The sequence below is a fragment of the Mandrillus leucophaeus genome, unplaced genomic scaffold, assembly GCF_000951045.1.
Source record: "Mandrillus leucophaeus isolate KB7577 unplaced genomic scaffold, Mleu.le_1.0 Scaffold475, whole genome shotgun sequence".
Lineage (NCBI taxonomy): Eukaryota > Metazoa > Chordata > Mammalia > Primates > Cercopithecidae > Mandrillus > Mandrillus leucophaeus.
The window spans coordinates 253012-266048 of record NW_012105087.1 but is presented as its reverse complement, the minus strand read 5'-3'; the positions used below and the strand labels follow the sequence as shown (position 1 = coordinate 266048).

Here is a 13037-nt window from a genome sequence, read left to right as displayed (position 1 = left end):
GGCCCTGTGTTCCAGAGGCCCAGGCATCCTTATCATGGAGCAATGACAGAGTCTTGCGAAAGAGACATACCCCAGCTCTGAATTAGGGGCCAGAGTAACACCAGGATATGGCCTAGACAGAACCAGGCCTGGAGGTGGACCAGAGCCCAGCTCTCTTGGCTCCTAGATGAATCCTCTTTTTGCAAGATGGCAAAGGAAACAAATCGTTTTAGGGTCCCATGTAAGACCAGGCTTTTGAGGTTTGGGTCTGCTTTCCCCACTGGTGCAGCTGGGGGTGTAAATATTTAATCAGTCTGGCCTGGGTACATGCAGATCGACGGACACAGCGTCAATCCATTAATGGCTGTGTGGTGGGGAGCACATAGTGGCAGGAGGCAGTCGGGGGCTTGCAGCAGTAGCTGTTTCCCCACCAGTATGGTAGCATTTCCCTATTGGTATAAAGTGGCTTTGATTTTCTGGCTTCAAACAGCCAAAAAAGAAACTGACCCTGAATGCTTGAGGCTTCAGAGCCATAGGTGCAGATCTGAGCGATCACCATCTGGCTGTTTGAAAACTCCAAACAAAAATGTCAACTTGAGACTCTGCCAAGAAACAGTGATTTGTGTTTCCTTGTGTGTCAGGCTCACAGGTCTCCAGTGAGACATAGGAAAACCTTTGTCTCTTCCCCTCTCTCCAAACACAGGGCTGGTTCTCCTAGTGAGGAGGTTTCACTTTCTATCCTTGGCCTACAAACAAAGAGATTAAGAGTTTGTGGTTGACTCTGCAGGGCGTGAGATTGCTGAATCTTGGGTGTGAGCGCCTTAGAAATAAGCATTCACATGCTGATCACGAACAGCCTCATCTCTTGATGAAAACATAGTATCTGTTGTCCTTATTCGGATTGTAAGGACATATTTTAAATTGTGTAGGATTTGAATGAGGTTCTCCAACAATTACCCTCAAGTTTAAGAGGGCTTTGCATGTTTTGTTTGACATTCTATTTTCTTCACAGCAAGTATCATTATCTGAAATGATCTTATTCATTTATGTAATTATTGTCTGGTCCTCCCCGTAAAGGACATTGAGACCTCGTCTTTCTTTTCTGATTCTTTTTCTTTTGAGGTCTTTTGGCCCTATGAAATGGAAAGATGTAGGGATCTACAGGTGAGCTTGGACGTAGATGTGAAATCAAGCTGAAACTAAACTGATGCTCGCAGGTTGGGATCAGCAGAAAGAGGAGTGAAAGGTGAGGGAGCTGGAATGGGCCACAAACAGGTGCCTGGATGTGACTCAACTCTGGTGATGCCATATTTTCTCCTTTCATCCCAGAGTGGTGTTTTCCTGACAGCTGGTCGTGGCTTTTGATAAGGCAGAGCTGCCTAGCTCTCCCAAGGGGCTGGTGTTGACCACTGGTGAGTGTGGCTTCACTGTTTTCTTGCCTTGATGCTCGATGGGGAGTCTATTTGTTTGTTTCTTTCATGGCTGCTTAGTCACTTGTGCCACTGGCAGCATGGGCTTCCGACTTTGCGGAGACCGCGTGAGAGGCCTGGTATTGGGCAGTCGAGGGCTTTCTGTCCGATTTGTACTGTACGTCTCCGTGGGCATGGTCAGGGATGGCTATCTTGAATCACCACGGCCTGGCTTCTAGGGTGCATGGAGTACTTTGTGGCCTATTCTCCACCCTCCCCCATATCCTGTATGGTCATCTGTTCTTGTCCCTCCAGGAGGGAAGGGATAGGTGGTTTATTCTGATTTGTAGGTAGGGAACTGTGATGAGAGGAACTTGAGGGCTTGCCCTGCAGGTTGTGTGAAGAGCAGACTCCAGGGCTCTCTCGTGAGCCTTCTGCCTTCTGTATCAGCCTGTTGCTGTTCTGGCCCCTGTTCTTATTCTCCTATAAAAGAAAAAGCTTTCAGCCAGCAGGTGTCGGCGGCACTGGCAGAAGTCTTTCCCTTAATCATAACTGGGTGTTGGAACCCCAGCTGTGGTTTTACACGTGTCCTGTCTTCCTCCTATGGCTCAGGACCTTGCCCCTGCAGTGGGGCAACAGGAGGGGCAGGATGAATGGAAATAGGAGCTGCTTCAGGCCAGGCATGGTGGCTCGTGTCTGTAATTCCAGCACTTTGGGAGCCTGAAGCATGACGATCGCTGGAGCCCAGGAGTTTGAGACCAGCCTGGGCAAAAAAGGGAGACACTGTCAAAAAAAAAATTAGTTAGCAGGGCATAGTGGTATGTGCCTGTAGCTCCACCTATTCAGGAGGCTGAGGTGGGAGGATCGCCTAAGCCCAGGAGTTCGAGGCTGCAGTGAGCGGCGATTGCGCCACTGCACTCCAGCCTGGGTGACAAAGCATTTGGGAGGGAGAGCCCCGACCTAGCCACAGGAATCTCTTTTCTATGGGGCATCTCTGCTCTGCTCTGGCTAGAGACTTCAGGGGCTGAAACAGTCTTTTCTAGTGCATCTTCAACATATTGGACAACCTCCAAGGCCTGGTGTCTCTGCCTTTTTTTTTTTTTTTTTTTGAGACAGAGTCTCAGTCTGTTGCCCAGGCTGGAGTACAGTAGCATGATCTTGGCTCACTGCAATCTCCCCCTCCCGGGTTAAAGTGATTCTCCTGCCTCAGCCTCCTGAGTAGCTGGGACTACAGGCGCCCGCCACCATGCCCAGCTAATTTTTGTATTTTTAGTAGAGATGGGGTTTCACCATATTGGCCAGGCTGGTCTCAAACTCCTGACCTTGTGATCTGCCCGCCTTGGCCTCCCAAAGTGCTGGGATTATAGGAGTGAGCCACTACGCCTGCCTTTTTTAATGGTTTAAGCTCTTCCTTGTCGTGTCCTACCTCACCAAGCTTCTACTAATCCTTCAGTTCTTGGAAGTGTCATTCCTTCAGGAAGGTTTCTAAATTCTTCCCATCCCGCTCCCTATTCCCAAGACCCTTTGTTATTTTCCCCCTTATCACTGCGTTCTTCCCCAGCACGACACTCACCACGTGTGGTTATGGGAATGTAACTATGTTCCCCAATAGGAGAGGCAAGGTATGGGTCCGGCTTGTCTACAGATTTAGCCCTGATTCCTTGAACTTGAAAAGCTCTTCAAATGTTTGAATGAGAGTGGGCTTGTCATAAAGTTTTGGGTTCATATATTTGGACTTAATTTCTTTAGGTCAGAGGACAAAGAGGAGTTTGGTTGGAGATACTGAAATGGCAGCATCTGTACCCAGTACCCAGTAAAATATGTGGGTCTGAAACTCTAGTAAAAACGTTGTCCTTGGGGAAACAGATTTGGAAATCATTAGCAAGTTCTGGAAGGTGTCCTCCTGTGCCCCCAGCGTGTACCCAAGCAGTCTAGATTTGGTGATTGGAAAATAGAATTATAGGAGATGGAGGATGGGGTTCTCACTCCAATTAGTTTCTCTTTTCCATGGATTTATTAATTTTTTTTCATCACAGAAATGGCCTCCACCTTCAACCCCCGAGAATGTAAACTGTCCAAGCAAGAAGGGCAAAACTATGGCTTCTTCCTGCGAATTGAGAAGGACACCGAGGGTCACCTGGTCCGGGTGGTTGAGAAGGGTAGCCCAGCAGAGAAGGCTGGCCTTCAGGATGGAGACCGAGTTCTTAGGATCAATGGTGTCTTTGTGGACAAAGAAGAACATACGCAGGTGAATGAGACATTTGGGGCTCCTCTTCCAGGATCTCTTCAGCCCCAACATCATCTCTGCTGATTATAATTTTGGGGGTCGGTAGAGTTTGGTTCTTTTCTGGCTGCCACTGGCAAGGCAGGACACCTTTATTGCTGTACCTTATATTGGCCAATCAAGTCCCCTATGAGGAACCAAGAACTGTACACATTACTCTTGGATTTGAATAGCATCAGGTCTAACATGAATTGCATGTTCACTACATACCAAAAATGGTGCTAGGCAATTTTATATTCATTATCTTGTTATGTCCTCCTCATGACCTTGTGAGGTATATGTTACAATCTCACAGATTAGGAAGCTAAGTACAGATAACTTAGCTTGCTAACATGTTCATGCAGAGGATATATGGGAGAGTCTGGCCTTACCCTATTCTGTCTGACTCCAGAAGCATGCTCTTTTCCTTACACTGTGCTGTCGCCATGCACTCAGGAGGTACGGTTACAATCCAGGGCAGCGCTCCTCTCTAGAAAGGGGCAGTCCTTGTAAGAAGCCTCTGGGCTGGGGTTGGACCATGCTCTATATTCCAGCAGTGCCAGAAGCTTAGCCTAATCTGCACCTGGATCTCAGGAGGGCAGGGATGGAGGTGGCTGAGGAACTACCTGCTTCTACTTGGGTGTCAGGGGTCAACTAGCAGGATCTCCAGGGCCAGATATGGAGCCACATGGTCAGCATTTCCCTCTGGCAGTTGATAGAGGGTTATTAAAGTTATTTTTTTCTTCTTCCCTCCTAGGTTGTGGATCTGGTCAGAAAGAGTGGGAATTCAGTGACTTTACTAGTTCTGGATGGGGATTCCTATGAGAAAGCAATGAAAACACAGGTGGACTTGAAAGAGTTGGGTCAGAGTCAGAAGGAGCAAGGTTTGAGTGATAATACACTTTCCCCTGTGATGAATGGAGGCGTGCAAACTTGGACCCAGCCCCGGCTCTGCTACCTCGTGAAGCAGGGAGGCAGCTATGGCTTCTCTCTGAAAACTGTCCAAGGTGAGAATTTTTTGGGGGAGTGGGGGGAGGCAGGGGGAGGGCACAGACAACAGGCTTCCAGAACAAAGATGCTATTGGTTAATGACTTTTCTTCTTTTTCAGTTGCTTTAGATAGCTTGCAACAGCTTTCCTCCCTCCCTCTCTCCTTCCCTTCCTCCCTGCCCTTTCCCTTGCCTTGCACAGCTGTGCAATCGGGGAGGGACACTGGACAGCAGTGGGGGTGGGGGGCACTGGGCACTCCTGTCCCTGAGTGTTTGTCAGGCTGACACTTGAGGACTCTTTGAGGTCAGGGGGTCAGAGCATTGATGCTTCTAGCCCTCTTAGGGTGAAAATGAAGGGCAGAATGAGGAATAAGAGGCAAGAAAAATGAGATTCTTCATAATAGCTACTTTTGAGTAAGATTGGTGTCTTTTTTTAATCTGGGTGCCCAGATAGTCATTCATTTATTCAACAAATTCTTGAGCACCTACTGATGTGCCAGGCACTGTTACCTTTGCTGAGAATACTGCAAAAATCTCCACCCTCCTGTAACATTTTGATAGTATCCTCAGCTGTGGCTCAGCCCCACCTGTTCTGAGGTGCATCTTTGAGCTCTGGCTAAGAGGTACAGAGTGATTTGAGAAACCCTGACCATCAGGAAGCACTAGAAGTTCTGTTTCTAGAATTTCAGAGGTGCAGACTAACCTGTGTTCAGTTGACCATGGCTCTGGGGGTATTGGTTGGAACCAGAGGGGCTGTGTTAGCTGGTCGGTTCCTTCTTGAACGTTGCCTCTCCCCACATTCTTTCTGGGGCTGGAGAAGCCCTGGTGGTAGGTCATGATTTGGCAAGTGGTACAGCAGCAGACCAGTTGGTAAATTCACAATAGTTTATAAGGCTTATTTAACCTGTACCAAGAGATGGAAACTCGCGATAAGGGGCATTTCTCAGGTTGGTCAGCTATTAAACACAGTGGTGTGGGTAGTCAAAGGAAGCTTGGCACTATTATCAGTAAAGTGGTAAAAAAAGAGAAAATCATAATTCAGATTCTACTCATCTGGCTCGTGTGCTAACGCACATGGTGAGCAGTTTAGGTTAGCTTTATGAGGAAAATGGTTTCTTCATGACAAATATGTAACAAGGTGGCAGGAGAAATGCTGAATGTTTAAGGAAGCAGAATTTAAGTTACTGTCATTCCTTACAAGTGATTTATGTAGTCATGAGCAAGCGATCCCTTGCCTAGGTTGAAATACAGGAGTCCCCCCTTATCCTGTTTTGCTTTCCATAGTTTCAGTTATCTTACCTGCAGGCAACTGTGGTCTGAAAATATTAAATGGAGAATTCCATACATAATGTTTGCATTGTGAACCATTATGAGTAGGGTAATGAAATCTTGTGCTGTCCTGCCCCGTCTTGGACATGAATCCTCTGTTTGTCTAGCATCTCCGTGTGGTATGTGCTTATTTGCCTGTTAGTCTTACTACTTACTACTCAGTTATCAGGTCAACTGTTGCAGTATTAAAGTACTGTGTTCAAATAATCCTTATTTTGCTTAATGATGGCCCAGCACAGAAAGAAAAATATCACATGTTCTCATATGTGGGAGCTAAAAAAAGGTGAATCTCAAGGAGGTAGAGAGTAGAATGAGAGATACCAGAGGCTGGGAAGAGTGTATGTGGGGTAGGGCAGGGATGAAGAAAGCTAGGTTAATGGGTACAAACACAAAGAGAGAATAAGTTCTAATGTTTGATAGCAAAGTGGGGTGACTATAGTTAACAACAATGTATTGCACATTTGAAAACAGTTGTAAGAAGATTTGAAATATTCTCAACACAAAGAAATGATAAATGTTCAAGGATGGATGTCCTAAATATTATACCACGATTTGTTCATATATGCTCTTGGTATCAAAATATGACACACACCCTACAAATATGTACAAATGTTATGTATCAATAAAAAATAATAGCCCAGGCCGGGCGCAGTGGCTCACGCCTGTAATCCCAGTACTTTGGGAGGCCGAGGCAGGTGGATCACGAGATCAGGAGACGGAGACCATCCTGGCTAACATGGTGAAACCCTGTCTCTACTAAAAACACAAAAAATTAGCTGGGCATGGTGGCAGGCGCCTGTAGTCCCGGCTACTTGGAGGCTGAGGCAGGAGAATGTCTTGAACCTGGGAGGCGGAGCTCGCAGTGAGCCAAGATTGCGCCACTGCACTCCAGCCTGGGTGACAAAGCGAGACTCTGTCTCAAAAAAAAAAAAAAAAAAAAAAAAAAGCCCAAAATGCAACAGTTGTGATGCTGGCAGTTCAGATATGACAAAGAGAAGCTGTAATGTGGCCAGGCATAGTGGCTCATGCCTGTAATACTAGCATTTTGAGAGTCCGAGGCAGACGGATCACCTGAGGTCAGGAGTCAGGAGTTCGAGACCAGCCTGGCCAACATAGCGAAACCCCATCTCTACTAAAAATACAAAAATCAGCCAGGTGCAGTGGCAGGCACCTGTAGTCCCAGCTACTTGAGAGACCGAGGCAGGAGAATCGCTTGAACCGGGGAAGCAGAGGTTGCAGTGAGCCAAGATTGTGCCCCTAGACTCCAGACTAGGTGACAGAGCGAGACCCCATCTGTTAAAACAAACAAACAAAAAGGCTGTAAAGCGCTTCTATTAAGTGAAAAGTTCTCGATTTAATAAGAAAAAATATTGTATGCTGAGGTTGCTAAGATTAGCTCAGTTATTGCTAATCTCTTATTGTGCCTAATTTATAAGTTACACTCTATCATAAGTATGTATGCACAGGAAAAAAAAAACATACAGGGTTCAGAATACTATCTAAAGTTTCAGTCTTCCACTGGGGGTCTTGGAATGAATCTCCCATGGTTAAGGGGGAACTGCTCTATTAATATCTTTGAAGAATTGACAGCATTTCTGTAAGTAGCACCTAAATCTCACCACCTAAATGCGTTCATGTTCTTCCCTCCCTCCTGTGCCTGTCCTTGTTAGCCTACATTGGTGAGATGACTCCATCAGCGTACGATGGCTAATAGTACAAACTAAAGAGGAGGGAATGGGAAAGATGCTTTCTGATTCTACAAATGCAAAGAAAGGGCATATAGACACAATAATGCAGTGTGGGTATGGTTTCGCGCTTTCTGGTACAAGGGGCCAAGGCCACCCAAGATTTCATCTTTGCATTTAGCTGACCTCAGAAATTCTATTCAAATCAACAAATACCCACTGAGTAAAGGCTGTGTCAAGTTCTGTGCCGGGAGCTATAACTGTGATTTTAGATCAGAAGCCAAAGGCTGTTTGAGTTAGCTCTGAAATTGGAAGTTCTCGTTTCACATTATTGGGAGAAAAGTCTTTACCATTGGATTTGTTTTTTGTGTGTGTGTGTGTGTGTGTGTGTGTGTGTGTGTGCAATGGAGTGTTCTATGAAAAGGTGGTGTATGCAAAGCAGTCCTCGAATGCTGAAGGAGCTCAGAAACCAAAGAACAAGGCAGGCAAATCCAGTTTGTAGGTACATTGGAATTTATCAGGGGAACTTATGAACAGAAGCATGGTCTTGGACAGCCACAAAACATGTAGATCTCTGCAGTGTTACTCCCCAGACCCAAGGCTGATATGCCATAAGGAAAGGGTATATGTGCTCCAGCAAGGCAATCGAAGGCAGCCGTCTGCAATAGCTATAAAATATGCATATAGCTATAAAATATGCATATAGCTATAAAAGAATGCTATATGCATCATGGCCTGTAATTTGTGTGGTAACATTAAGGTTGACATGTTCTTACACTAGGGACAGTAAATGAAGTAGGAATCAGGAGGCATTCACAGGACTGGGGCTAATCAGAAGTCAACATCGCAGATTACCATCCAAGAGGGAGTCACTTTTGTCTCCACATGGAGTTCACCCCTACTCTCTTCCAGGTAAAAAGGGGGTGTACATGACTGATATTACACCTCAAGGTGTGGCTATGAAAGCTGGAGTTCTGGCTGATGATCACTTGATTGAAGTGAACGGAGAGAATGTAGAGGATGCCAGCCATGAGGAAGTGGTTGAAAAGGTATGCCCCAAAGGGTACTTTTCTTGCCCTATCTTCCACTCTATTCTCATTGGAGGTGACAGGAAGACAGGGGTGGTAGGGGACAGCATGAGTTTATGATGGAAAAAATATCCAGCTGAGCTGCCCCTTCATATTAAGGGTGAACAGACTCTCACTAGTGGTATAAGCAGTGTTAATACAGGTTTTGGAATAAAGCCTTCCCTAATTTCACATAAGGTCTACAAAACTATTAACCTTACCTTTTGGATCTTGTTTGTATCGGATTGGGAGCCCCCTCTGAACTGTCTGATTGAGACAGGGTCTCACTGTGTTACCCAGGCTGGAGTGTAGCGGCACCATCTCAGCTCATTGTAGTCTCGGCCTCCTGGGCTCAGATGATTCTTCCACCTCAGCTTCCTGAGTAGCTGGGATTACAGGTGTGCACCACCGCGCCTGGCTAATTTTTGTATTTTTTTTTTTTTTTTTTTTTGTAGAGACAGGGTCTCACTATGTTGGCCAGGCTGGTCTTGAACTCCTGAGCTCAAGTGATCTGCCCGCCTTGGCCTCCCATAGTGCTGGGATTCTGGGTGTGTGTCACTGTGCCCTCTGAATTTACAATAAATTCACTGTTGAGCCGATAATACTGAAATGTTTTAATAGGAAGTGGGATATAACTGAGATTTTCCTTTGACGTCATATGGAACCTTAAAAATTGACCAACCTTCTCTTCTCTTTGTAGAATGATTTTTTGACGTGGACTCTTACTTTCTTTTCTTTTCCAAACTCCTGTTCTAGCTTTTATCTAGGTACCTTTATGGGTTTTCTGAATTCCACCTCCTACTTGGGCTCAGTTAGTACCTATGTGGGTGGGTCATATTTAAATAAGGGAAAACAACTCTAGAAGTGGAGATAGATACATATCAGTTAGCTGGCAGGACATAGTGTAACAGCTTAAACTCAGGCCTTCCATCCCCTATCTTTTGTTGAACCTAGAGACTGTGTGCCTTTATACAGAAATGTTCCTATCCCCCAGCACTGTTCTTGGGGGTTGATGTTGTTCCTCATCTGTGTGTGTTGTTACAGGTGAAGAAGTCAGGAAGCCGTGTCATGTTCCTGCTGGTGGACAAAGAAACTGACAAGCGTCACCTTGAGCAGAAGATACAATTCAAAAGAGAAACGGCCAGTTTGAAACTGTTACCCCACCAGCCCCGAATTGTGGAGATGAAGAAAGGAAGCAATGGTTATGGTTTCTATCTGAGGGCAGGCTCAGAACAGAAAGGTAAGGTACAACAGCAGGAAACTTGGCAGTGTAACCAACAAATCCCAGTCTGACTCCAGAGTTCCATTAGGCTCCCAACTTCCAACCAGATGCATGAGGGGCACAGCAAGAAACTAGAAGGCACAGCGGGGTCAGAGTCTATGTCACATGAGGCTCTGATGTTGGGCATCAAAAGTTTCCATAGCATTATGATAAGGCAGAATTTGGGATCTGGGCAATGGTATCCTGGTAAGCTGGCTCTCTGGCGGGGGGGCGGGGGTGGTGGTGGAATACAAATTGGTAGCATTTGTTGGTTTTCGTGATGTAAATACTCCTCCCATGTCCAATTTCAACTTACTAACATGATGTCACTGAACACAACGAAGTGTTGCACAGAATTGGCTTTTGTGAGCCAGTATAGCTCTGCCCGTTCTCACATCGCTGGACCTGAGGCCGAGGTGTGGGTGAGGATCTGGGACTCAGAACCAGGAGTCCTCCTTCTTTGCAACTTAACAGGAAAAACACTAGGTTCTTTCAGGGAAGGTAAATACATAAAAGAACATGAGTTCAGGCCGTATAAACTGTTATTCACCCATAAGTTGTTATATTCTTTTCACTTTGTTTACATTAATTTATCAAATATTAATTTGGTTTGTGTTTTGTAAAAACATCCTCAGTGCCTTGGAGAAAGAATATCACATGAATCAGACAGGAATTCTTTAGTCAAGGAGGCTACCATTTAGTAGATAAGAGATACGGGACTTATGTCCACAATGAAGGGAGATAGAGGTTAAGTACCTTCATACAGGGGCAGATTAAGCGCTGTGATAATTCAAGGTTAGAGTAAGCTTTTCTCACTAAAAAGGTACCAGAAGCCCTCATAGCAGGGGTGGTCCTTGAGTTCAGGCTTTGTAACATGAATAGATTTGGGAAAGTAGGCAGGGCCGGGACAAGGAAGATCATTCCAGGAAGGGGGGAGTCATGTGAACACTGTCAGGACACACGGGCACAGTTTAATTGGCACATGATGCGTGGTGCAAGAATTCGTTGGAAGGGTAGGCTGGAGAGAGGTGACAAGGGAACTTCTATGCAAGATTGACGAGTTTGGACTTGGCTCATTAGATGATGGGGAGTTATTTTTTGAGCAGTATAAGGGAGAAGAAAAAACCAGCCTATAATGTCTTGGGGGCTTTGCACATCTCAATTACTCCTAACAATGATGCAGGAAGAACTGCTGAAATTGAGGGCTTGGAGAAGATACAGTAATTATGTAAGGTCAAATAGTTGTTTAGTTCCAAAGCCCATGCTCACTCTGTTGCACCAGGGAGTGACGTGGTTACGAATGTGCATCAAGATGGATCTGAAGGCCGATCTGTATTGATTGGGGAAGGGAGAGCAGTAGGAAGGTGCTGTCATAGTTTACATAGAATTCTAGGCAGGAACTAACACAAACTGCATTCAGGGTAGAGGAAGTGGGATGTGTAAGATATTAGGGTAGCATGAGAGGACTTAGCAATCATCTAGATATGGGGACTGGATGCTGGGGAAGAATCAGTTGCCAAGTGTTGGTGGCTAGGAGGATGTTGCTCCACTAACAGGTAACCAAGAGGAGGGGCTTTGGGGTGGAGAATGGGCAGAGCTGATTTTTGGTTTGAATACATTACAGTTGAGAGATCTATGAGATATTTTGTTGGAGATACCCAGCAACTAGCTGGAAAAGGGAAACAGGAGCTTGTTTAAAAAAAAAAAAAAAAGAGCTCTGGCAGCATCTGGTAAAGATACCAGAAGGCCAAAGGCACATGGAGGCATGTATATACAAATACATTCACAACTGAATACACCCAATTGCTACTAAAATGCCAGCATGGGTTTCTTAAGGTCCAAAGTTTTAGGTTTTGTTCTTTATTCTTTCCCGTCCTTTATGACAGCTTTTACATAAGAAGAATGGCTACAAGTACGCCCACTGACTTCCTGGGAACTTACAGTCTTTTAATATGCTATTGTGCCAAAATTGAATATCAGACACTTTTAGTAACATGATTATTTCCATTAAGACCCCTCATTGTTAATGGCTGGGTTAATTTCTGGAGCGAGTTCTGAGCAGGAAATGAGCCTAGATTGTGTGCTTATAAACTTCCTGGGATGCTGGTGGAAGGGACTATAGTTGTACTCAGCATGCTTTTTACATCTATTTCATCAGGGCTTTAGGCTCCAGCAGAAAATCTTTTTTTTTTTTTTTTTAAGGGACTTACTGATAATTTTATTTTTTGGGGTGGGGGGAGGACAGGTCAAATCATCAAGGACATAGATTCTGGAAGTCCAGCAGAGGAGGCTGGCTTGAAGAACAATGATCTGGTAGTTGCCGTCAATGGCGAATCTGTGGAAACCCTGGATCATGACAGTGTGGTGGAAATGATTAGAAAGGGTGGAGATCAGACTTCACTGTTGGTGGTAGACAAAGAGACGGACAACATGTACAGACTGGTAAGTAATACAAGGCCATATATTCATGCATGAAGGCTGGGCCCATTCCCTCATGCCCTCAACCTTTGCACTGAGTTAGGACTTTGTTCCTTAAACTGGAAGAGGCCTAACAATCATCACTAAGGCTGAACTGAAGCTCAACTTAAATTGGTAGTGATAAGAGAATGCCAAATGATTGATAAATGGGTTTTAAGTCCTTGGTCTTAAGATTTTGAAACAATTTGTGAATATAACTGCAGACTTACTCTTGGTGATCTGAGAAAATCTATGGAGAATATAAGCCTGGGAATAAAATTGTTCCCCAAATAGGGAACAATTAGATTTTAAGCTTTAGGTCAGTTAAGTTCTATCAACTGCACATAAAAGCCTAGAAAGGATTATTAAACAACTTGTAAACCCTTAGCAAATCAAAGAGAAACACAGATAGACCAAGACCAAGCTGAATCAAACTAACTTTTCTCTTAACAGCTCTTTATCGTGACATCTACTACTGCATGTTTTAAGGTTTTATTTTATTTTAACACTTTTAACACAAGAACTGAGGTTCAGTCTAGTTTAACAGATACCTGGGGGGCCTTCTAAGTACCATCTGTCTTGCTAAGTGCTGATCGTAA

The 13037-nt window shown here is 44.9% G+C and overlaps 1 protein-coding gene and 1 pseudogene across 3 annotated transcripts in view; both read left to right on the top strand.

The window, feature by feature from the left end:
• LOC105550294 overlaps positions 1–13037 on the top strand; it is a 931651-nt pseudogene that overhangs the window by 667387 nt on the left and 251227 nt on the right. The gene's annotated exons all lie outside the window — the stretch shown is intronic.
• The window catches only part of PDZK1 (PDZ domain containing 1), a 38196-nt gene that overhangs the window by 16077 nt on the left and 9082 nt on the right, over positions 1–13037 (top strand). Inside the window, exons 3-7 of one of the 2 annotated variants that reach the window (XM_011995187.1) lie at positions 3425–3636; positions 4409–4658; positions 8566–8702; positions 9765–9960; positions 12227–12423. In XM_011995187.1, the coding sequence (XP_011850577.1) occupies positions 3427–3636; positions 4409–4658; positions 8566–8702; positions 9765–9960; positions 12227–12423 (990 nt within the window). In that variant the 5' untranslated portion in view covers positions 3425–3426. The remainder of the gene's footprint in view (positions 1–3424; positions 3637–4408; positions 4659–8565; positions 8703–9764; positions 9961–12226; positions 12424–13037) is intronic. The other variant, XM_011995188.1, reaches the window with a different exon arrangement.